Consider the following 23675-nt stretch of genomic DNA (forward strand, 5'->3'; position numbering starts at 1 on the left):
GATATGCTGATTCCTAAAGTGAAATAAATTTTTAGCAGCGATAATTATTTAACTCATTCGCTACGTATTATTTTCGGTTTGTGGACGAATTCTTTTCGGGAGGGTGAAATGAGATGATGACTAGTGCGCAGTTCACAGGTCTTTGGGGCCATAAATTCAAATAAATATCAACATATTATATACCAACATGTTCAGTATGGTTTGTAGAATACACCTGCATTATTTATTTGCGTATATTTCAACTTTGGTTCCTGTAAGAGGCGATTATGCAACACAATTGTGATTGGATGCGGATAAAATTGGAAAATAAAAAATTTATAATCTCAGGTGAAACTAAAAAAACCTGTTTGCACCTAGTCAAAAGATACCTCAAAATAACCATAACTGTATATAGAACAGGAAAATATTGAAAAATGTGCAGATATTTTCATACATTCCATAATATTTGTACATTTGGATCATAACATCCGATATTGAAAAAATAATAATTTTTAGAATAATTTTGAAAAAAGGATCACAAACAGAAAAAAATACGCGTAACTTATATGGAATTATTCAGAATTGCACTTGGAATAAACCTATACATGTCTTGAGTGGTACTTTTTGATTAATTTCACCCAAAAGTAGTGATTTTGGGGAGAAAAAAATATTTTGACTATTTAGATCTAGGCCTAGATCTAGCACTCAAAAATATTGATTTCTCAATTACAGTGCACCGGCAATTTGCGTCCAATAGTATCAATATTATAAAGAAGAGTCCTACACTTCTTTAGTGAGCAAAATAATTATATATTTTGTTGTGTAAAAGTACTAAGACTGGTGTCTGGGCTATAAGTTGGGCTTCGCGATAAAACAAAGTCGAATAAACTACGAAATCAAGTTTCAAAACTGAATCACAACTTCCGATTTTCGGTGGAAACGCTTGACCCGGAAGTCAACATTATATTATGACCTTTATTTTAACATGGATAAGTGGATTGGAATAGAAACCAAGCTAAAATTGAACGTCGTTTCTCGAGCCGCCGGGGGCGGCTTAACGTACTGACGGCACTTGAGCCGCGCCGCCCCCCACGGCTCGGCGTAGCGAATGAGTTAAGAAATCCAGCACGGCAGCAAACTTCAAAGGGCTTTTGCGTCACAGCTCACCTCACCAATTCTGACTAGTGTGTGTAGTTGTGGGAGGGGGGGAGGCGGGTGGTGCTGATCATAGAGCTCCTCCTGGTGTCACTCACGGTACTGGCGATTCTCGACACCCAGTGCTGGGACAGTACAGACACTGGGTTTCGCTGGTACCGAAAATCACTAGTGGGTGAAATAAACAGTGTCTCCTCCTTCTGATAACATTCCAAGGTAAAAAATAATTTCAAGCTGAAAATGAAATTTCATTATGTCAGACAATAACTACACACATTCAATAAATATCAATACTCATTGTTTCATACTCAAAGCATATCAACAGTCCAGACCATGACAACCCAAGGAAAAACACTCAGACAGTTTGAAAGATAATGGAGTATACCATTCTAAAAAAATGACAAAAATATGTAATCTTCAGTAAACAGTGAAACTTTATTAAAAAATCTAAGAAAGTTTCCTTCATAGGCACAATAACAATCACTTTCCTCTCTATTTCCTTACCTTATCATTCAGAATTAGGAAGACTTAATTTCAAACACTGAAACAAAAAGAAAAAAATAATTCAAAAGCTTGTTTCATCAGTCACAGCCATGGTCAACACCTGTCAATACTCCAAAGCAAGGTCCACTTCAGCATCAGCTTGCAACAGGGGTAGACGAGAAATCAGGGATGAGGCTTGGGAACCAAAATGAACGTTCCTTCCTTCCTTGATCGTCAACCCAAGCAAGGCCCTCCTTGACCATAAAGTCCTGTAACAGAATAGTGATTACCTCCTCAATGTCACGGCAAAAGTGAGTTGTGACAAACAAAATAAAATGGAGCACAGGAAAGGAGACCCAGTCTGAGCTTCCAAAAGTGGCCGATGTACAAGGGATCAAAACTATCTCCCTCATTTGAAACTGGGCTTTTGTTTTCAGCAACCTACTGATAATGATAATTATCATAATTGCATTTTTATAGTGAACATCCACTTTATAAAACATGTTTTAGGCATTTAACAACTATTATTAACCTATCAGACCCTAAAACAGTCTGAAATATTTTTGGTTTCCTGGGAAGAATACAGAGCAAGCAGCTAATTAAGTGCTTAACCCCTTCATGACATATGGTTTTTCCAACTTTTACTGCACACAATTTTTGCTAGCCAAGGACATTCAAAGCTATTTTAGTGCAGTTATAAAATCCTGTACGGCGTACATAGTAAGGTCCACGTGATTGCCGCAATCCACTGATATTAGGACATACATTGGCATACAATGTTGGACAGGCCGTGTACGGGAGCAGTCACAAAAGGGTTAAACACTAACAAACTGAAAACCCATTCCCATCTCGGAGAAGCAAGGAAAATTCATGTGAAGCGCCGTTTCCAAAGAAACAACATTGTCCCCGAGGTAGGATTTGAACATATTACATAGAACCAAACAGTCAGGAGTGTAAGAGCCTAATCACTAGACCACTGACAATCTGAAGAGTTTTGCATGCATTTTTGAAATATGAAACTGAAGACTCCAAGTTCATTTAAATTTTAAATATTGAATATTTAGTTAATACTCTTTTACAAATAAAAGGCAAATTTCAAAGAGTGCAAATAGGTACCACAAACCCAAATTTCAAAGTGCTTTGATCAAACATATCGTCGGCCTGGTGATAAAACCGACTAACCCACAAAATATCAAAAACTTTTTTATTGGCCCTATCGATAGTAAATTGTCCATTTCATATGCTCACTCAAAGACAGATCTGATTTTTGTCTAGAAATGTCTTTAAAACATTAGAAATAAAACCGTTTAACCCGGCACCCATCGGATTTTAGCCCGATAATTCCGACAATCCCACCTGCGAGGGACGGAATGAGGGTTGGCTGTTTTTATCGCGCTAACAATGAGGGGCCACGTGCTTCGTTACCGACTAACCCCCGGCTTTGACTCCTCTCCGGACTTCGTTTGACATCAGATTCAGACCTGTAAAAGTCCAGAATTTGCTCACATAACCGTGGGAGCTCTCCAAAAAGGAATATTTGTGTAACATTTCTTGTTGGTTTCATTGGGGAGTTATATAGATCTGGTTGTTTCCTCTTTTTTCATCGTTTTAATGCTGCTGATAATGTTATTATGTTCTGTTCCCACAGAACTGTTTATCTCGTGACAATTCCGGTATTTGAAATGCACCTTTATGGATTTTGTTTTATATGAAACTATGTTTTCTGTCCGCGTGTTTTTCTTTGTCTTTGTACTCGAAATTCACCGATTGTAAAGGCATTTTCCCCTATTCGGACTACTGTCTCTTCTACTAATCATTTTTCCTTCACAAATGAATGGACGAAGTAGATAGCATTTCCTCATTTCCTAACTCACTCAAAAAAATAATAATTGTGGGACCTGTCCAGCACACCGTCTGCGCCCAACGATCGTTGTTTTTTAAAGCGTTTTTTCTTTTTTTTTTCATTTGCTGTATTTATTGCAGTCATTACCTTCTGAAACATCGTTCGACTTTCTTTGAAAGTTCATTTCGTTTGTGTTTTGAGTAGATTATTTTCTCAGTGTCATAATCTAATGTTTTATCTTTATATCAAACCTTAGCTTACACAACGCTATAACATTTAATAAAATGATGCCACTCTTGCTGCGACACCTCTTACCATCAGCGCAGTGGAAAGTGGTCAAGGTGACCAGGCTATGGATCTGCAACAAAGTTCAAATTCCCCATGGCTCATTAATCTAAACAAATTGGGTCTATTCAGGAATAGATCCAGCAATTCTAAACGTACCGACTTATTTGATAATCACGAATTATTATGAATGAAGCTCTCGAGTAGGAGAGTCCATTTTCAGCAGTAAACCAGACTCTAAAAGTTGAATAAAAAAATAATTCAATTGGTGCCGGTACTTGTTTCATGAGTCTAAATAATATATTGGCTAAAAGAAAACAATTAAATGATTTAGTTATCAAAGACTGTCAGATATTCGCGATATTCAAGAGAATATATTCATTCATCAATGAACAAATGCCAGCTGCACCCTCTTCACAGACGAGTTCATCAAGCTTGTTATGATCTTTAAAAGGAGGTCACCATTACGGAATCATCGATAGAATGAAATGGTCACATGACCAGAAAATAACACCAATTTTTAATGACTAAAAACAAATTGATTTAGATTTCACCATATTTTCAATAAATTTTAGCTTCTTATGTTTCTATCCAAACCTGATTTACAACAATACTGGGTACTGAATTAATTACAGAGCGCTCTGAATGAGACCACCCGTTCGCATGTTTGCGATCTCGGCTTCAAGCCCTAGCTAGATCTAGGTCAGTCTTTATGAAGAACTAAGTAACACTATAACAATCTAATTAACAAAATCAACTAACCGCACATCTCCAGAATATCCCTATCCATGATTGGAAGCACAATGCAGCCCTTGATATGCACTTATGTACGTGAATAGAGCGTAATCGAAAATAGGTAGTGCACGTAAATAATTCTCCGCCATTGCTGAATCAAGCGCGTCGCCAGATAGAGGACCAGCATGTGTGTTTACAAAAACAAGCGGTGCTAAACGGCTACCAGACCAATCGTAGTAATTTTTGCACATGATTCCCTTGACATGTTCTAGTTTTGAGTAGTCCAGGGTTTTTTGGACCAATCATTAGTCAGACTTGGAGATTTCCATTCTAAAAATAGGTTCCAAAACTCCCGATATTTCTGGGTCAACAACTAACTTTAGCAACAAGCGCTTGGTACCGGGTGAAAGCTTATTGAAAGCTCGTTCTTGCACTTTTTGTTTCATGACGATAGCAGTTATAGCCGCGTAGCGCGAAGGCTTTTTATGAGGCACCCTAAATTTTTGTCGCCGCAGCCGGCATGAAAATGGACGTGAAAAACGCATTCCCGTGCATTTTGGTGACCTTTTTAGAAAGCTTACTATACAATATCTCGTTCCGTGCCGTCCTCAATAGTTTGAAATTAGCTAAAAACAATAGTTGAACTGACTTAGTTCGAAACGGGGTGAAGATTGGTGTCAAATAAGAAGAGTTATGGTTGATTAAAAATGACCAAATTTCGAGCTTCCTACACGCTTTCAACTGCGCAGAGGCGGGGGTTTGTGGTACCTAGTGCAAATGTGAGCATTTTATCTCCTAAGAGATGGTGTAATAAAAAGCTTATTATAAGCACCGAGAGTATCCATTATTTTTTCTTCACCTCTGTTTGGAGATTGCAAAACAGAGTGTAACAGAAAATAACCAATTTTGTCAAGTGCACAGTATATTACCCATACTTTAGAACAGTACTCCACTTCATCTAACACTGCTGATTTCTGACTGATGCTTGTGGAGGAAAGCCCCACTTCATGAGCGATCACTAAGAATTTATCTGTCAGACCAAAACAAAGCATGGAAATATACAGTGCAGCCTCTCTATAACGACATTGTTGGGACCAGAAAAAAATGTCGTTATAGAGAGTTGTCGTTACAGAGAGGCAACTAAAAAATACTTATGATATACAGTGGAGTCAGCTTAAAGCGAACACTTTGGGACCAGAAGAAAGTGTTCACTTTATCCAAGGTTCAGTTTAACCATTTTGGTAGGGTGGAAGCCTAGAAACAGTAGCTACGTGCAGTGGTGGGTCTGGGGTGGAGGTGGGGAAGGGGGACAACACAGTGGGCGAGCCTAGAATAGAGCTCTTTCTTTCTGATTGAGATTGTCGTTGCCAATGCGGAGCTGGGATGGTCTGCCGATGTCCGAGGCAAACAATTTTATTTTCACAGCATGGCGACAGTGACATGGTCGGTCCATTCTTTCTTTTCATTCATTTTGGACGTTCACTTTATTCAATTTCCCCATGAAACCGGTCATTTTATCCACTATTTTTTTACTTATACAAATAGCTTTTCAATCAGGACCACAGAATATCGTTCACTTTAACTGATTGTTCAAATAAAGTGTGTTCACTTTAAGCGGACTTCACTGTATAAGGAAAAAATGGGGACCAGGGAACCATGTCGCTATTCTGAGGATGTCGTTATAGAGAGGCTGTGCTATAATAAATTTGTGTACACCATAGCTCCCATAATAGATGCAGGATCCAAACCAAGGAACTAATCAGCCAGCCCTGTGTCAGGCTTACAACAGAGTGACTGCCGAACCGGCTTCTCAATTTTCCAAGGGGGCCCAACCATTTTCCTGGGGCACATTACATAACATTGATTGCACGCGCTCCACACACACACACCCACACATAGCCATGTCTCGTGATGTGAATGGCTGGTTACGATGACGGGCCTGACAGACTTTAAATCGGACGACACTTGTTTTTTGTGTTTTTTAAAAATATTTTCCTAAGTGACAGCACAGTGACGATCTATTTGCAGGGCGACACTGCGTTTCTAAAGCACAACCAGCATGCCATGACTTATATGACTTTCACTTTTACTTATCAGACTATCACAGAAAATTCTGGATGGTAATGAAAGTGAAAGTAGATCTTAATTACCCCGATGAAGCTTCGTAATACATGTACACATCTGCCTGTCGTCGTAGCTGCTTGTTTGCGTGAAATGCACTCTCGGACTGGAGAAAGCTGAATGACCATGTGACTGGAAAACAGGAATTTACTGACCTAATTATATTGAGTTTTCAAATATTTGAGAACTTTATGTATTTTCCCAGAGCAAATTACAGATTTCCTCGAATTTGAGAGCATTCCTGGTTCTCAGCGATTTTTTTTTCTCCAAATTTCTGAGTAATTCTCGGGGCCCCCAGGATTCTCAGGGCCTGGCACTCACCCTGTAATACCCATTTACACAAACAATAATCTTGAATAAACACACAAGACTGTCGTATCACATACCAATGCCCGTTTTGCTCTTTCTTCCTCCCAGCTTAAATTACTGATGATTCCTGACTTTGTGACATGGCCATTTTCCTGAAAAAAAACAAACAAACCCAAAGACGATCTATAGACGAGCTCAGAAAAATATGATGCAATTCACTTCTTAAACAAATAAAGAAAAACAAAAAGCAAGACAAATAAAAATAACAATTTTTCATTTGACAAAACAGGAAAACGTACTTTTCTTACCTTTTTCAGCAAGGAAGACACTCTAATACTACTATCACTTTAACAAAGTGTACACAAACTAAACATTTTCATCTTTTCATCTTTTGTGTCTTTAATCAACGTTTTTCAGTAAAATCCACACATACAAGAGTTTTGAAAAGGACATAAAAGGCGATGAGCTCAAAAAAAAAAAAGATTGTCATATCTGCGGGAAAAGTTTTTTTTTTCAATTTCATTATTTCCACGAACGCCTGATTTCACCATGACGCCTCACATTTCATTAACCACATAGCACCATGAGTGGCATTGTGTGGAGTCTATTAATTTGCATCAAGAACAGCGTTGTGAGGCGTTTCAAAAGCTCAACCTGCACCTGACATTTCTGTGGTGTATATTTCTATGAGGTCTAGATACTAGATAGAATGTCTGATTAGAATGACTGAAAATCAGGCTATAAAGCGAAAATAAATAGAGTCCTTCTGAGTTTTTGAACGGTCAAAATTTACCCAGATGTAAAAAAATAATGAAAGAGTGAATCTTTAAAGTAATTATGTGAAAATGGAGGGGGGCAATGGAATTGAAACTTGGACAAATCCTGGGAAACTTGGAAAATACACAATAATCCAGCCTGTGAAGCGATCTCAACCAAATAAAGACACGTTGAAAGTTCAATTCTTGGTCTACTGTAATATCATATTTTTAAGTCACTGGAGGAGTCGAGCAATTTCGATTTGAGAAAATAGATGGGTAACGAAAGAAAATGCAAGCAGTAACAACTATAATGTGAGAAATATACAATTTGCCCAAACTGTATCACAACAGAAACTGGCCTGTTGGAAGCAATATTCTTTTTAAAATATAGTGCCACTTTTCCAGAAAATTTTGTAACAACAAGTTTTCATAACGAATTTTTTAAAACATCATGTACATTACTTTTAGGGGATTCTCTCTTGTTTTAGGGATTCATGACATGTGTATCAGAACAACTTCTTAGGGACTAAATGGTTAGTGGCAAATTGTTCTGACTGCAGTGAAAGACCCACTTCACATAATTATGATCGGCCTGATCCAGTGAAACAAAGTAAGTAGTATGTTTAGTTTAGTAGAGTGTTTACGACGTTCGCAACTGCATAAGGTCATATGAGCGCAAAGGGGTGGATGTCAACAGAGAAGTCCATACAGGGAATCAGACTTACTCTGCTCACCTCTCCAGTTTCCACAGCACAAAGTCTACTTCGACTATCAAGGCACTCCGGAAATATTGGGTCACAAGAGGGACAAACATACAAATGAAGTAAAGGAAAAACGACGATAGTAATGATTAGGATAGAAAAAGCAGCAGTTCCCCAAATGCAGTTCAGGCAGTTATGAGTGATACCGATGAATCAGCCCACTTACAATTCTACAGGGCATAAGAACATGTTAATGTCCCCCCTTTGGGAACGGCCTAAAGACACTTCAGTCCCGGGTGGTAAAGCAATATGACAACATGATTAAACCTGAGTATTGCGCAGAGCGATATCCCCATCCCTTGTGTGGAATGCAGTGCTCAGAATGAAAACAAAATCAAGAATGTACATCAAACAAGGGACTCATGATCTAGAATGAGAAGAATAAGTTCACATGCATAGTACTCTTTGAACATTCCTTGTCTCACCTGAGCTTGCTGAAGTACGATAGTATGGTCCAGCGTCAATTCCCCTGGTACAGATTGTACAAGGAAATTTTGGCCAACTTTGTGGACTGAGAAACCATTACCCAGGATCTTCAACTTCTTGATGGCACGCAGAAGATCATCTCTGATAAAATAAAGTGGACATCGGCACTAAAATATAACAAAATACGATATAAAAAAAAATTATAGAACCCTAACTGGCCAAAAAAAGAATGAAATATGATCAGATGCTAAAAGAACACGTAAACAGATCCCGCCAATTCCAATACGATGAAATATCTGCAATCATTTTAAAAGATATAATCTTCAACTCAAAAATCTTTTTCTTAAACTTCATCTTTATTTTTTATCAAACTGAAACAAGATGAAGAATGCAAACTTTTGTGGCATGTATTGAATATTGCCATTATGTATAAAATATTGATATTCTTCAGTGAGCCTGATCTTATGCAAAAATGCTGCAAAATTACATTCGAGTATGCTTCAGGCAAAGTTTATTATTAATTTAATTCACATTAAATTCATAATAAACCATACAGAAGCACAGTCTCAAGTACAAGAGGAAAGAAAGAAAAGATAAAAAGACTGCATAAGTCATTGGCAAAAACAACTAGATTTCCTTTAAAAACAATACTTGATCTACAAAGGTTCTCTGAAAGGGAACCAAACTACGAGGTGGAGTAAAAAAACTAATGCAAGCTGTTTGCTATTTTACACAGTTATGAACCAAAATTTTATGGCTTTAAGCTAATACTAATACAGCATAACACGGATAGCTCAAATTCGTCGGGGCCGGCCTCGGTAGTTCGAGTGGTATCTTTACAAAGTTAAAGAAGAAAATAAAAAATAGGACCGCAGGCACAGTTCAACGGATGCGTGATTTCGAGTCTTCTGTGTTCAATCCATCCGTGCTATACTGTATGTACTTGCACGTTATACGGGGTGCCCACTACGGCTGGATCGTGCTGATCGCCTGACTCGATTGCCTGAAACTGAAAACAAACATGTTTGTTTTTGAGGCGATCGAGTCGGGCGATCCCAGCCGTAGTGGGCACCCTGTATTACTCTTGAACCGAAATTGTTAAAATCCCATTTTCTTCGATTTTGCGAGAATGACGTAAAATCAAAATGGCTTCGCCCTCGAAGGTCCATCAGAAGCAAAGAACTGTGACTGAATTTCTTGATTTAGAAGGAGAAATCACCAGTAACAGCCACGTTAAAAGACGTCAAAATTTTCAAAAGGTTTCAGCACTGTAGGTGGATCAAATGTTTGAGTAACACACCAGAAATAGAGGAAGAGATAATGACATTGTGCTTGCCAGACAAGCATCGACTCGGTCGACCTTCAACTTCAAGCAGTGTGAACACCACCACCAAGGCAAAGACCAAAAAAATGATAAGGGCAGACAGGCAAATTTCACCTGATGAACTAGAAGTTAGGTAAGGAGGTCCTCCTAATCGTATCAAGTTGCCTAGGTTTTTTTTCTTGTAGCTTTTTGAAAAACTCATGACTGGAGATGAGGCATGGATTCATTAATAATAACCAGAATCAAAGAACCAATCAATGGAATGGGAACATTCCACATCTCTTACAACATAAAGAAGAAAATAAATAAACATCAAAACAGAGGTAAGCCCCAAAAGCAACTGTGTTTTGGGATGTTCATGGCATAATTCACACAAATTTTTGACACAAGGAGTAAATTGTCAACTTTGAAACCTATACAAACCACTGAAATGACTGAAAGCGAGAATGCAATGAATCAGTCCAAATTTGGACACAGAAGAATGCTTTTTCACAATGACAAAGCCCGCCTGCTAAGAAGAGGGCCAGAACAAGGAAGACAATCACCTACTTAGGATGGAAAACACTGCCACACCCAGCTTATTTCCCTGATTTAGCACCTCCAGACTTTCACCTTTGCAGTCCCACGAAAGAAGTAAAGAGAAGTAAACACTATGGAAATGAAGAAGGCAGCCGGTATTTTCACGACATGTCGTGGAGAAAAAATGTATGCGCTTTTTCACAACTTGTTTTTCTCTTCGGACCAATCAGTGAACAGCTGGATCATGCTAGGGGGCATCGACTCTCCGCCCTCTGCTGGCCATGCTTCTCTCTCTCTCAATAAGAACAGCAGATGCAAATCCACACCCTTTCGAAGTGGGACGAATTTTTAAACAGTATCGTGAGTTTGAGGAAGAATTTAGGAAGTACAGTGGTACAAAGTACGTTTTCAGCAAAAAGTCCTCGAAATCTGTCACCGCCAAGAACAACTCAATCAAAGATCAGGAGTCGGAACACTACCCAGCGGAGTGGCAGTACTTCAAGTTCATCCTGTTCTTGATTTGTAAACATTAATAATCATTATGGAAGCTACGACAGCTCGAGCAGAGACACACCAAAGTCAAAGACACTGCACTAGTCTTGATTTTATAGCTTTTTGGAGCTATATTTTATTTGTAGGCCTAACATCAATTTAGGGGATTGAAATCATATACAGATCGACATTTTCATTCAGGGGTAGATCTTGAGTTTACTCCTTACTAGAAACCCTTGGAGCTCTCTGGCTAAGTGGCGAATGATTGCTGGCGATGGCTAGACCTAGAATCTAGGCCTACTCAAGCCTACTGTGACATAGATCTTATCTAGATCTAGATATATCTGAGCATTTTTTATAAACATGTTCTTGTACTTGTTAAAAAGTTCTTCAAGAGCTGTAAAAAAAGAGCTCAGAACACAACATGGAATGTGCCTTATAATGACAGATTTTTAAAGTTGTCAGAGGGTTGAAAATGCCATTTTTCCTTTGCCGCTATTCAATTAGTCATCGCATCCCTGACAGTAGGCTACGCAAACGCTACCTTCCCGGGCACCGTGGGTTTAGGCAGAGACTACTGTAGTTTTACAGACATAATCCATTAAGTTTTTAGCTTAAATAAAAAATAACTGGGCTTTTTTTCCAGCTGTATATTGAGACTTACGTGCTTATTGCTTGTGAAGTCCTGCCTCTGGAAGCTTCTACTTTTCTTCTCAGCTCATCCAAACCAATCAGTCCTGGAAAAGAAAACAATCTTGTCTATTTTCTAATCACTTTATGAAAAATTAGAACCCCCCCCAACAAACAACAACAAAACAACAACCAAGTATGGGGAAGGAAACCCAAATGAACTAAAGTTTAAAATTCGAGCACTGAGCCTGCCAGCGTAAGATTTTGTTTAGTTGCATAATATAATCTTGTTATGAAATTGTACTACTAAAGCTTCACTCTTCCTCTCTATTCTCACAACTTGTGATGAACTTTGAAATTTCAACATTAGTTTGCCATCGTTGAGTTATGAAAAAAAAAGGAAAAGGAGGGTTGGGGGTGGGGGGGTCGCCTGGGAATTATTGGCTGTGAGCTTGAATAATTCCAAATCAAAAGAAACCAAAGGAACAACAACAGGATGGATACCATGTTTTGCACCCCATCTGATTGTTTCAAGTTTCAAAGATCAGTTTTTTTTAAAAGTTCTTTCATTGGCCTTGGAAATGCAAAAGACCCTCAATGCAAAAGCTAAAAGCGCAGAAATATTTTTTACACCTTGCCATACTTGTTTGCCTTACTCCTCTGGCTTCGGCATAACAAATATTTTTCTACAAACAAAGTGACTACAAGGGCTCGGTGCACAGAAAGAGTTAAAGGGAGGCTGGGGATGGGTTGGAGCAGTGGAATGTCACATGATTTTAAAAAAAATCGGAATCAAGTGTGTTATGATTGTATTTTTGTAAACTTGACAAAGAATCATAATGATTCCCCCAAATTCGTAAAGATGGGCAGCCCTTATAAAGGGTACAAAACAATCATCAGAGAGAAGAACATGAGAATGCAGGGTAAATGTCCTATGAGCTATGATGTGGTATAGTTTCTTGGTAGCAAAGACAATGTGATGGAACAAACAAGCCAGCCTTGGGATTTTTTAAAAGAAATATGGGCATGCCATCAGAACTGATACAAGGCTAGAACATGAACAATAATTTCATTCAGCTACAAGTTAAAGACAGCAAATTTACCTCCATTTCTTTTACTGGTAGCCATACACACTTCAACAATCTGTACTCCAAGTTCATAGTAAAAGTCTCCAACTCCAAGCATCTCTGCCCAGAAGCCTTTACTGGCTGAGGATAAAGATAAAATTGCAGATACATAAAGATAAAATTTCATCCTAGATTCTTTAAAAGTTTATAATCAAAGCTATTGGTAAGTATGGAAGCCTGTTACTTTGTGAAGTCCTAGATATCTGCAAATTGTCTCTACTCTGAAATATTCAACCCATTTTACAGGTATACATGTAAAAATACGGTACTTTTTTAAAAAATGGGAAGAGGAAAGTAACTTGAGCTGCCTTCAATTACTTATAAAAAAGGAGAGGTGCCAACTTGCTATGAAAAAAAATTGTAATTTTTCATATTGTCTGATGCAATTTTATCAAGACTATCTTTATACTATGACATGCATGAGGCGAACATATTCCAGATAATTTCACTAATCCAGATTTCTGGATTTATGTAACTGTGAAATTGTCATCTCTGTTACTTACAAGCAAGAGGATCAACACCAATTGAAGCACACATTTCTTGAAATTGAAGTCGAAACTCTGGGTCTTTGCGAATGTCTTCTCTATGTTTTGTGGCGAATTCTTCTAGGTTATGTTTGAACATTTCCATTTGCTTTCCCATCTAAAAGAAAGAAAGTTAAATGAATGACAGTCACATGGAAATAATCCTAATGATGAGAGAGGCCCTAAGTAAAAGGACCATCCCCCCCCCCCCCCAACCCCTGTTTATTTTCCCTTTCACACACACACAAAACAGATACACGTGGACAGTGCAATCACTGTTATGAAGACAACACTTTCGGCAAGCAATAATTAATTAGGAATTTAGTTAAATCTCCTTTTTACACTGCTGAATCAACACACTACATCTCAGCCTAAAGATCGACTTTTCCCTACCAATAACCTCACCTTGACCGATACATTAGCAATTAATTGCAATAGTGAAAAGTATCTTTTTTAGCTTTAGTAAGATCTTTACGGCACTTGCAACACAGTTAGGTCATATAGCGGTGTCCAAAAGAAACTTGAAAATGTAATCACCCAATCATTGTGTTAAAGCCTCGCATTTACCACTCATGCAGCATACCACTTTAAAGCTAAATAAATTCTCTACCATTTGCCACATTAATATTTTATCTATGTTAAGAGATGCCCGAGATATGGTCACTCAAAACTGACCTAAAAAAAATCAGGCTTGTGAAAATTGTGCCAAATTAAAGAAACGTAACATTGTCTTTGTGTGCGTACAGAGGAGCATCAATAATATTGATAGAACGGACATACAAGGGCTGTCCCACGGAAAACCGGAATTTAGCTGTAATTTGAAAACTATTCCATATTTTCACATTCTGTAAACGCACACTTGTAAAACAAGCATTTAGAAATTTCCCAAATTGAGCACCATGAGCATCACACTAACTAAACGAACACAGCAGTTCTCAAAACATGGCTGCCCCCTTGGAAAATTGGTCAAGGGTAGAAGTGAGGTGAGGTCTGTCATTCGGTTTCTGACCGTAAATGGTATCGAACCAATAAAAATACACACTGAAATAAAGTCAGTATACGGGGAGAAAGTAATGGTAAAGTCGCAGGTATATTATGAGTAGTGTAGTAAGTTCAAAGCCGGGCATACGGATGTCAATGACAAAGTTCACCCAGGACCTTGTTTTTCTGCCAAGACTGAGGACAACAAGAGTTAACAAACTCATTCAAACAGAAAGGCGCCTAGAAAATCGCGAAATTTCCGAGTCGCTAAACATTTCAAAGTCGACTGTCCATAGGATAGTGTTTGATGAGCTGAACTATCGAAAGGTCTCTGCTCGACGGGTCCCAAAAGAGCTGACAGCTGACCACATGACGCAACGTGTTGAAGTGTCTCAGACTTTGTTGAATCGTTGTCGCCAAGCTGTCATGGGAGTCATGAACGCACCTGGAGACCTCCAACAATATGATAAAGATTTCCTGAAAAGCAATATTACCGGTGGTGAGACTTGGATACTCCACATGACCCCTGAGACGAAGAGGGATTCAATGGTTTGGAAGCACATTGTCTTCACCTCCCCCGAAAAAGTTTAAAGTTCAACCATCGGTGAAGAAACTCATGGCCACGTTTTCTGGGATTCTATGGGTGTTCTGGTTCTTGACAGTCTAGAACAAGGACAAACTGTTAATGTTAACAGATACTGCCAGAATCGTCATAAGTTGAGAGAGGTTGTGTGCCGAAAAAGACAGGCCGGTTGTCCAGCGGGGTCATTTTGCAGCATAACAACGCAACGCCACACCACACACCGCGAACGCTACGACAGACTGAATCCAAAGGTTTGGCTGGGAAGTTCTGCCACACCCCCCTCACAGTCCTGGCTTGGCCCCGTCAGCTTATCACCTTTTTGGACCAAAGAAACGCCATAATTCTGGACAGCAATTTTCCGACAACGAAGACCTCGTGGAAGCCGTGACAGATTGGTTGAAATCCCTTGACGAAAAATTCTTCAGGGAGAGTATCTTCTCCCTGATCCAGCGTTGGATAAAATGCATCCAGCGGGAAGGTGATTACATTAAGAAATAAAGCACATGTTGAGGTATGATGTGTTACATTTTTATTAAAATAGGACAAAGATTGTTGATTTTATGGACCTTTTCCGGTTTTCCGTGGGACAGCCCTCGTACAATACATGGCATGTCCAATGAATGGAGAATTTTGTCTCTGCGAAAAACAATATTTTATTAAGATAATTACAAACAAAATGGAAAACAGAGTAATCACAAATACCATGGTAAACTAGGGACTTTACATTAAATGTGCTCATCGTTATTTTCTAAGGAGCCATTGTTATTGTGAAGTGCATGAACCCTTTGGGCACCGACTATTAAAACTTGGAAATAATTATCTGTCACTTCATCCCAAAAAGTCACAGAGAGTTGCAAACAAAGGGACTGAATTGGTAGCAAAGTCGCTTTTGTTCATCTGCTGTTTCAAGGGACTTCACTTCACGTATCTGTAGGATTCATCGGACTTGGTGACCACTCCAACGCTGATTCGATTTGGTTTTCCAAGAATTCTCAAGAGGCATTGGCCCTGTGAGAAAGTGTTTTGCCATGCATGGAGATGGCTACTTGAATGACACCACAAGGAAAATAAGGGTAGGATACGACGTTCTAGCATTTGCGCGATGGAATCCATTAAACCAAGCTATCCAGTGATTTTCATGAGGGCGGTTCTGTTCAATCCACCCCAGACCACCCAAAGCCATGACAGTTTTGTGGCCTCTCTGCCTCACTGACTGACGATTATGTCTAAAATGTAACCAACATTGTCCATGCGCAAAAAAAAGTTTCGTGGTCTACACAAAACAAATAGCACCTAAACAAAAACAAAATAATTCTAATGAGCACATGTATTGTTAAGTCCATGTTTTGAATGGTATTTATAACTGCTGTTTTCCAATTTGTTGGAAAATATCATCAGAAGATGCTGTTCATTACATACTCAACATATTGCCATTTCCATCGATGTTAATGCACCTCAATATAACGTGCCAATACACTTTCACGTTTCTTTGATTTCGCAATTTTGCCAAGCCTGATTTTTCAAGGTCAATTTTGAGTGACCATATCTCGGGCATCTCTAAACCTAGATGGAACATTATTGTGCCAAAGGATACAGAATTTATTTAGCTTTAAATTAGTATGCTGCATGAGTGGGTAGTGCATGTCTATAACACGATTATTGGATCATAGCATTCTCAAGTTTCTTTTGGACGCCACCGTATAAGTGCCAAAGCAAAGATTACAGGTGTTACAAACATGCAGAAAAAGAAGCCATAACTCTCAGCCATTGTTAACCCACAGCACACTGACTCAATCGTCAAAGAAAAATATAAAATTTTAAAGAGATTAATTCTAAAGACTTGTGGAAGGTTATTGAGACAGATTGTACATTATGCTCTTAAGATACATCGTAAAGAAAAATTAGAAAGCTCTTCTAATGTTTCTATTGTGGAAATCTTTTTTATGAATTTCGCTTTGTACATACAAAGCATACTTATACATTAGAAACAAAATTTGGTACCAGAAAATCTGTTCACTATCTGCTTTTTGTGTAAGTTAAATCGTAGAAAGCTTATGATTCAAATAGTTTACAGTTTACAAAAAAAAATAATTAGTCAGAGTAATGGTCTAGATATAATGTTCGTATTTTTTAAAGAACTGAAGAATTTACCTGGGCAAACTGATTCTCTGCTATTTCAGAGCCTTTGTCTTTGTACTTTGCCTGAAAAATAAAAATAATTGAGATTCTTTCTATCAAATGAACAATCCATTATACAATACAAGTGTGTAGTCAAAGCAGCTAAAATTGGTCAACAGCCAGAAGTAGCCATTTCATTCTCAACACTTAGGGGATAGGGAGTTCACAACACACAGCAGATTTACTGTTTACTTCCTATATTATATTTTCCCACACAGGCCTACACTGCAAACGAGTAATCCATGAACACAATAAATGCAGGATTCAGATTTGAACATTTGAACATGAGGCATTCACGTCCTTTTCCTCCAATGCTCAGTTGAACCAGTAGGGAACCAGGTGAGAGTGAGAGGCTTTTGTGTGCCATCGACATGAATTTCAAACCTGGGTTGACTGACTGTATAAACTTCAATTACATCCATACTATTCACTGATCAAGAAGTCAGACGAGTCTGCTCTTTAATTTAGAATGGGGACAGTCACATTATTTTTTCCTCTCCTTGTGACACAGTGGTCTGTCAGTGAAAAATGTATTCTTTTATAGTGAACTAATTGTATCCCTTCCATTACTGTCAAACCTTGCTATACAGCCCACTTTGGGAAGCGTGTGGTTGACGGTACAACAGGGTTGGCAGTATATTATAATGGGCTTATGCTGTCATCTGTTAAATAGCCCTAACATTCTGATGGAACAGCAGTATAGTATGGGTCCAATATAATATAGAGCATTGAGAGATTCGCCTGGGTGTTTTAACTGATAAAATATAGCAGTAGTGGTTGTGTTGGACAGGTTGTTGTCTTGGGTAGTACCACTATAATATATATAAAACCAAAAAAATAAAGTGGGAAAATGAGAAGAGGTTGTTTGTATAGGTGACCATCAGAAATAGGAGCTACAACTTGTCCACTTTTGTGATCTGTGTTAAAACAATTCGAGCTATTTATTTTAACCCCTTCATTCTAAAAATACTGAAAGCACTGATTTTCAGCTAAGCTCGTTAGTCACCAGGACAACAATCACGAATGTCTCAGGATTAACAGACTCGCCCCTTAGGTCTAGCCCACACAGGACATATTTCGGAACCCAGGTCTTTGACAGCGCTACATTCTTTCTTCCCTATTCCCTATTTTACCCATAATAAAAAACCTACAGTTTGCAAAAGCTTGCAGTTGTCTGCAAGAGTAGACCTAGTTCAACTATCGCTTGTAACCATAGCAGTAAACTAATACTAGATCTAGCACATTTTTTACAGAATGCACATTTTAAATTCCCCAATACACACTCACACTGTGCTTGTAGTTAAGTCTCTGCTAGGGATAACTGATCTAATTAGAACCAGACCATTAGCCTGACGTACATGAAACGTCTTAGGCAACCACAAATGATCGGTGACATCCATGGCATGGCACAAAGCTTTAAAAGCTAAACATTTTCGTGATGTACCAGGCAGCACACGAAACAACATAATGAAGAGTTTAAGGTACCAATGCCCCCGAAACTTTGCATGGCACTTCTGGAGGCCAGAGACCATACAAGAAAAAAAACTAAAAAACAAAAAAAACAACTCTTGATACAGTGAGTGACTATAATGAATGATTTAAAGTTACCTGGCCAACAAATAGCTCATTTTGAGACAGACCAACCTTCCCCCTTTTTCAGTATGATAATTATTTCCTCCCATAACCATCTGCTAGACATCTCCATATATGCCTCTCAAAATAGTACTTACATTCTGTTTGACTGTGATTCATAGGTTTGCGTTAAAGTGTGATGAAAAAAATAGCTAAAGGAGAATACTGAAATTTTCCATTGAAAAATGTCAGCGCATGCCCTTTATTTAGGGCCTGCGCGCTTCCCAGCATGCTTTCAGAGTAGCCCAGCTTGTAACGCCCTTCATAAAAGGCCTGAATGCTTCCAGGGTTAATGATATAGGACAGGAAAGCGTGTTGGAACCTTACTTTGTAGTGACCTTCAATAAATGGGATTTTACTAAATAGACTTTGTTGGTCACCTAGCTTTTAGATCAGCATGGAAAGACGCCTAAAACTTAAACACAGAGATTTGTTTTTTTATCATGATTTAGAAGTAAACTAGGTACAGGCTAGTAATAGGTGGGAATGAAGAAAGTTAGTTAATGCCTTGAAAATGAACTACCCCTCAGACTTGAAATTGAAGTTGAAGTCAGAGGAGAATGGACCACATCATACAGAGACACAGAGAAGGAGAATTGAATACTAAACTCTGCATTGGCAAAAATAAGAATACAAGACAGCATGCATCACTAGGGTATTTATTACATTTTTCCAAGATCAAACAAAAATAAAAAAATTACCTGGGCAAGACTTCTGTTCTTTATGGCTGCAATCCCAGCTGGTCTCCGAGACATCTTTAATTTAACTTAAAATTTTATCTTGTCAACAGAATGATGCACCTGGAACCACCTTTCCTTCGTCACTCGAATTTGATTTTAGGTAACCAAAGCTGGCAGACCAGAGTCAAAGACAATTTAAAGCTCTGTTGAGCTCTTGGTTTGGACTTTCCTCTCAGCCTGCCTAAGGAAGTGGAAAATGTTGAATTAAAACGGTATTAATGCAGAATTGGACCCAACATATGTTGACTACTATGTTAACATGGTTTTTGTAGGTTTTAGGGTGTGTTATTAATGAATGATATTCAAAACCACCGCAAATGTCCCGTATATATATCTGTAATATACTATATTTTCATGAATTTGGCGTATTAATAATACACTGGGAAAGAGCAATGTGATAGCATGGCGAGCCACGTGTCATAGACCATCAAACCTTTTGAATGCGCATGCACAAACGACTTCCAACCTGTAGGTCTAGCATATTAATTGTTGCGCATACATGCATTTCGCGATGTCTGCTGCGCTTTGCTTACGTCATTTCCCTCTCTAAGTTTGAAATCTTCTAGTCTAACTGTCATTCTTGCGCTGCTCCTCGTCTGGGTTGGGTCGTGCACCTTATATATTTCTCAGCCATCTCAAGATTCTACGACGACAACCAGAAAAGCCCTGATTTTTTAAGTTTGGATGGCGTTTTGCCGAAAAACGTATCTAGTGTGCCCGAAGTGTAATTCGCAGTGCACATTTTGTGAGGAAAAGTGTTTGTATGGCGCTGCAGGAGCAGTTTTGAGATTCCTAAGACAAAAAAGAGGAGGTGTGGTTTCGGTGTTTCCAACAACAAGGGTTCTTTCTTGGATGATTGCGCAGAGCAGCACGAGTAAGGAAGAGAATATTTAGGTTTTTTTCTAAGGGGTGGTTTAATTTTCTTTTTCGCCTTTAAATTGGGAGGAGTTCTGCAGAGGGCCGGCACTTACCGTGACACGGTCAACTGAGCAAACTATTCAAGAGTTGGTGCACTTAGACAATCCAATTGATGATGACCTACGTTTTGGTAAATTTGACGACTAGGAGAGGTAACTTATAGAGCAAAGCACATTTGACAGCTCCAGTCGAGGACAAATTTGAGTCGTGTGGAAACCGCCATTACCTTCTCCTGTCGACTACTGAAAAAATCGGACTTCTGTTTAGGAAAGAAAGGGGGTGAAAAAAACAACAAAATGCCATCAAAAGGGGGGTGCAGGGGGTCTCCCCCCCCCCCGTGATAAAGCTACAGACATAATATTTTTGCAAAATACTGAACCAAACCTTTTTTGTTTACCCCACTCAAAATCTCCCCTCTTTTGTGTGTTGTTGGTCAGTCGGCCAGCCCTCCGCGGAACTCCTTCCTAAAAATCCTTTATAGGATCCCAATGGGCGTTTATACGGGGGCTTGCCCCCTCCATTTTATCACATTTAGTTTAGGTTAATTTGCGTTGATTTAATGATCAAATTCGTTTATATCACCACAGAAAAAAACTTCAGAAAAATCACAAATTTATGTCTCCTTGCGAGATGGGTCCAATACTGCAAAATTACCATTTAAAAAACTACTAGATTCTAGATCTAGTAAGTAGATATCTAAATTTAGATTCTAGTTAGCCTACAAATAGAATAGACCCCTAACTTAACGCAGTAAATCTACTCAGTTTTACACTCAGGACTCGGGTTCCAGATCTAGATTTCTAGATATCTAGATCATAGATTCTACTTTTAAAAAGTCACATGAAGCTACAGAGAGCACCTAGCACACCTCTGTAATTGGCCCAAATATAGATGATGTATTTCCGCCATCTAATTTTGTTGTCCTCCGGGGTTTCCCCCAAGACTCTTGGGTTTCCCTCGCCACGACTCACCACAGTGTAACTGTTGACAAGATCTTGCTGTGTTTGTTTTTATTTTGTATTAATTTGTGATCTTTTATAATAGTCTCGGCAATTCTCGTACATAAATTTACCTCTCTTCAAAGTTGTACTCTCACTCTCACATACACACACACAAACAAATGCACACACACACACGTGCGCACACACAGCCCAAGCATTCGGCGATGGAACCTAGATCTAGATCTATACTACTGCACAATCTGCACGCCACAAATGTAGCGTTATCAGACAATTGCTGGCAAACTTCTCGGTGGTAACGAAAGCGAAAGTAGATCTTGATTTTCCCGATCGAGCCTCGGTGTTACATACGCTTCCGCCTGCCACCATAGCTGCCTTTTCGCGTGAAAGTGAAACGTACTCTCCACACGGGGAAAAGCTGAACGAATATAATATCACGATCGCGACCAGCAAAAATGAACTTACTGACCACATCGGACTTGGTTTTCAAATATTCCAGTTCTGCGATACTGATACTATTTTGACAAAAGATGGGACCTGAGATAATTTGGTTTACTCGCCCAAGCTGAATCTCGTAGTTTTCGCATTCCAGGATGCGTATTTTGTCATGAAAAGTCGTATTCGCGTATTTTCGGCCAAAAATCGTACTAAAATACGTAAAATCGTACTGGTTGGCATCTCTGCAGGATTAATGGATAGCAAGGGTCAAAGGTGAAATCGCAGCCAGCCTCCCTATCTCGTCACCCCGAATCTCTTTGTATTGTTTTCGTCTGTGTGTAGCTTTGCTCTAGGCTAGATCTCCTATGTCAGTGCGCGCGGCTGTGTGCATCTCTCTGCCTTCCTTACAGCACGTGTATGTGTCCATCACTTGCGTTTTTTGTGTTTCTCTTAACACACTTCACTGCTGAATGAAGCGTGCCTGAAGCCGAAATTACCGTACTTGTAATTTACATCTAGATCTAGCAAAAATTCGAAGAGCCGTTTAATGTGCTTGAGTCCGAATCGTGCTTTATGCCGGTGTGCTTAAAGCCGGCACGGACTGTATTAGACCGGGGGGGGGGGGGGGGGGGGGGCCCCCCTAAAATCCTCCTACTCTTGGGGCCAAAACCGGCGAATAACAATTGCGGGGCGGGAACTACAGAAAAGGCGCCCTAGTTTCTAGATCTAGATTCTAGGCCTACATTCCTATACGTAGATCTAGATCTAGAGATTCTTGAACTAGAGGAGATCCATTAGACTCTTCTGGATTTTAGAATCCGAAGGACTTCGGAATAGAGGCCTAACGAGCAACCATCCCAACAACTCGACAAGAGGAGACCTAGATCTAACCCTAAACCCAACCCTACCACTCTATTCTATTCTACCTACTCTGTCTCATAGATCTATCTAGACTAGATCTAGACGTCTAGATCTAGATCTAATCTAGATCTAGACTAGAGGTCGTTCGTTACGGAAGTCCTCCCTTAGGCCTTAGTAGAATCTTAATCTATGGAAGTGGCTATCCTCACCGGGGTGAGAATAAAATACGACCGACCTCTCACCCTGGGTGAGCCTTGCCACCGTTGGCTATTCTCACCCAGTGTGAAACATGACCTGTTTTTTCTAATATCGGAATACTTTCTATCGGTGTGGATGATCAAATGGATAAAAGCAAAGAAAAAATTACGTTATGGTACAAAAGTAAGCTAATTTGATCGTCTACAAAGATGCTATGGCTAGATCTATTTCACTTTTCGAATTGAACCGAACTACGCGAGTCGCCATTTTATTTTGCCCGGAAGTTCTCAAAAGATCTACTCCTCCCCTCTTCTCTCTCTCTGTCTCTTTCTGAATACTGTCTATATCGCCATCGGTGTGGACGATCAAATTGACCAAAACAAAGTTAAAAAATGATGTTAAAACATAAAAGTAAATTAATTTGGTCCTCTACAAAGCTATGGCTAGATCTAGATCACTTTACGAAGTGACTATTCAGACTCGAGTCCAAATATGAAAAAATGTTATTGGGACTCTGATTCTTGTCCAGCATGACATCACTTCTGACTTCCTGTGACTCGTGACTCCAGCTTCCTCTGTCCTGCCTCACTCGTGACTCGCCTCAGGCTGGGTAGAGACCGGGATCACTTCGGGCAAAAAGGCGTTTTGTGCAGGAGCCGAGTTTTAATCTTATGATGAATTTGAGGCCGGCCTGAAAAGTTATAGCGCTTCTAATA

At 39.1% G+C, this 23675-nt stretch overlaps 1 protein-coding gene across 1 annotated transcript; it reads right to left on the bottom strand.

Annotated features, from left to right (window-relative positions):
* Positions 1-1548: 1548 nt before the first annotated feature.
* Positions 1549-19793, bottom strand: LOC101860440 (vacuolar-sorting protein SNF8). The gene is made up of 8 exons (XM_005106576.3): positions 19547-19793; positions 17187-17237; positions 13451-13589; positions 12924-13028; positions 11855-11927; positions 8855-8996; positions 6988-7062; positions 1549-1886 (listed from the first exon to the last, which is right to left on the bottom strand). Exons 1-8 carry the CDS (start codon positions 19598-19600, stop codon positions 1773-1775), a joined length of 753 nt encoding a protein of 250 aa, XP_005106633.1. The 5' UTR covers positions 19601-19793; the 3' UTR covers positions 1549-1772.
* Positions 19794-23675: the final 3882 nt, after the last annotated feature.

This window comes from Aplysia californica, unplaced genomic scaffold (assembly GCF_000002075.1).
Source record: "Aplysia californica isolate F4 #8 unplaced genomic scaffold, AplCal3.0 scaffold00544, whole genome shotgun sequence".
NCBI classification, from domain to species: Eukaryota; Metazoa; Mollusca; class Gastropoda; order Aplysiida; family Aplysiidae; genus Aplysia; species Aplysia californica.

Bases quoted from the DNA above. Each gene is read 5' to 3' on its own strand.
- LOC101860440 (XM_005106576.3), bottom strand. From the start codon at position 19,600: ATGTCTCGGAGACCAGCTGGGATTGCAGCCATAAAGAACAGAAGTCTT. The intron at 13,590-17,186 runs GTAAATTCTTCA...TCTTTCTTTTAG, and splicing joins CAGAGAATCAGTTTGCCCAG to ATGGGAAAGCAAATGGAAAT. The intron at 1,887-6,987 runs GTATGTGATACG...ATTCTGTTACAG, and splicing joins AAAGAGCAAAACGGGCATTG to GACTTTATGGTCAAGGAGGG.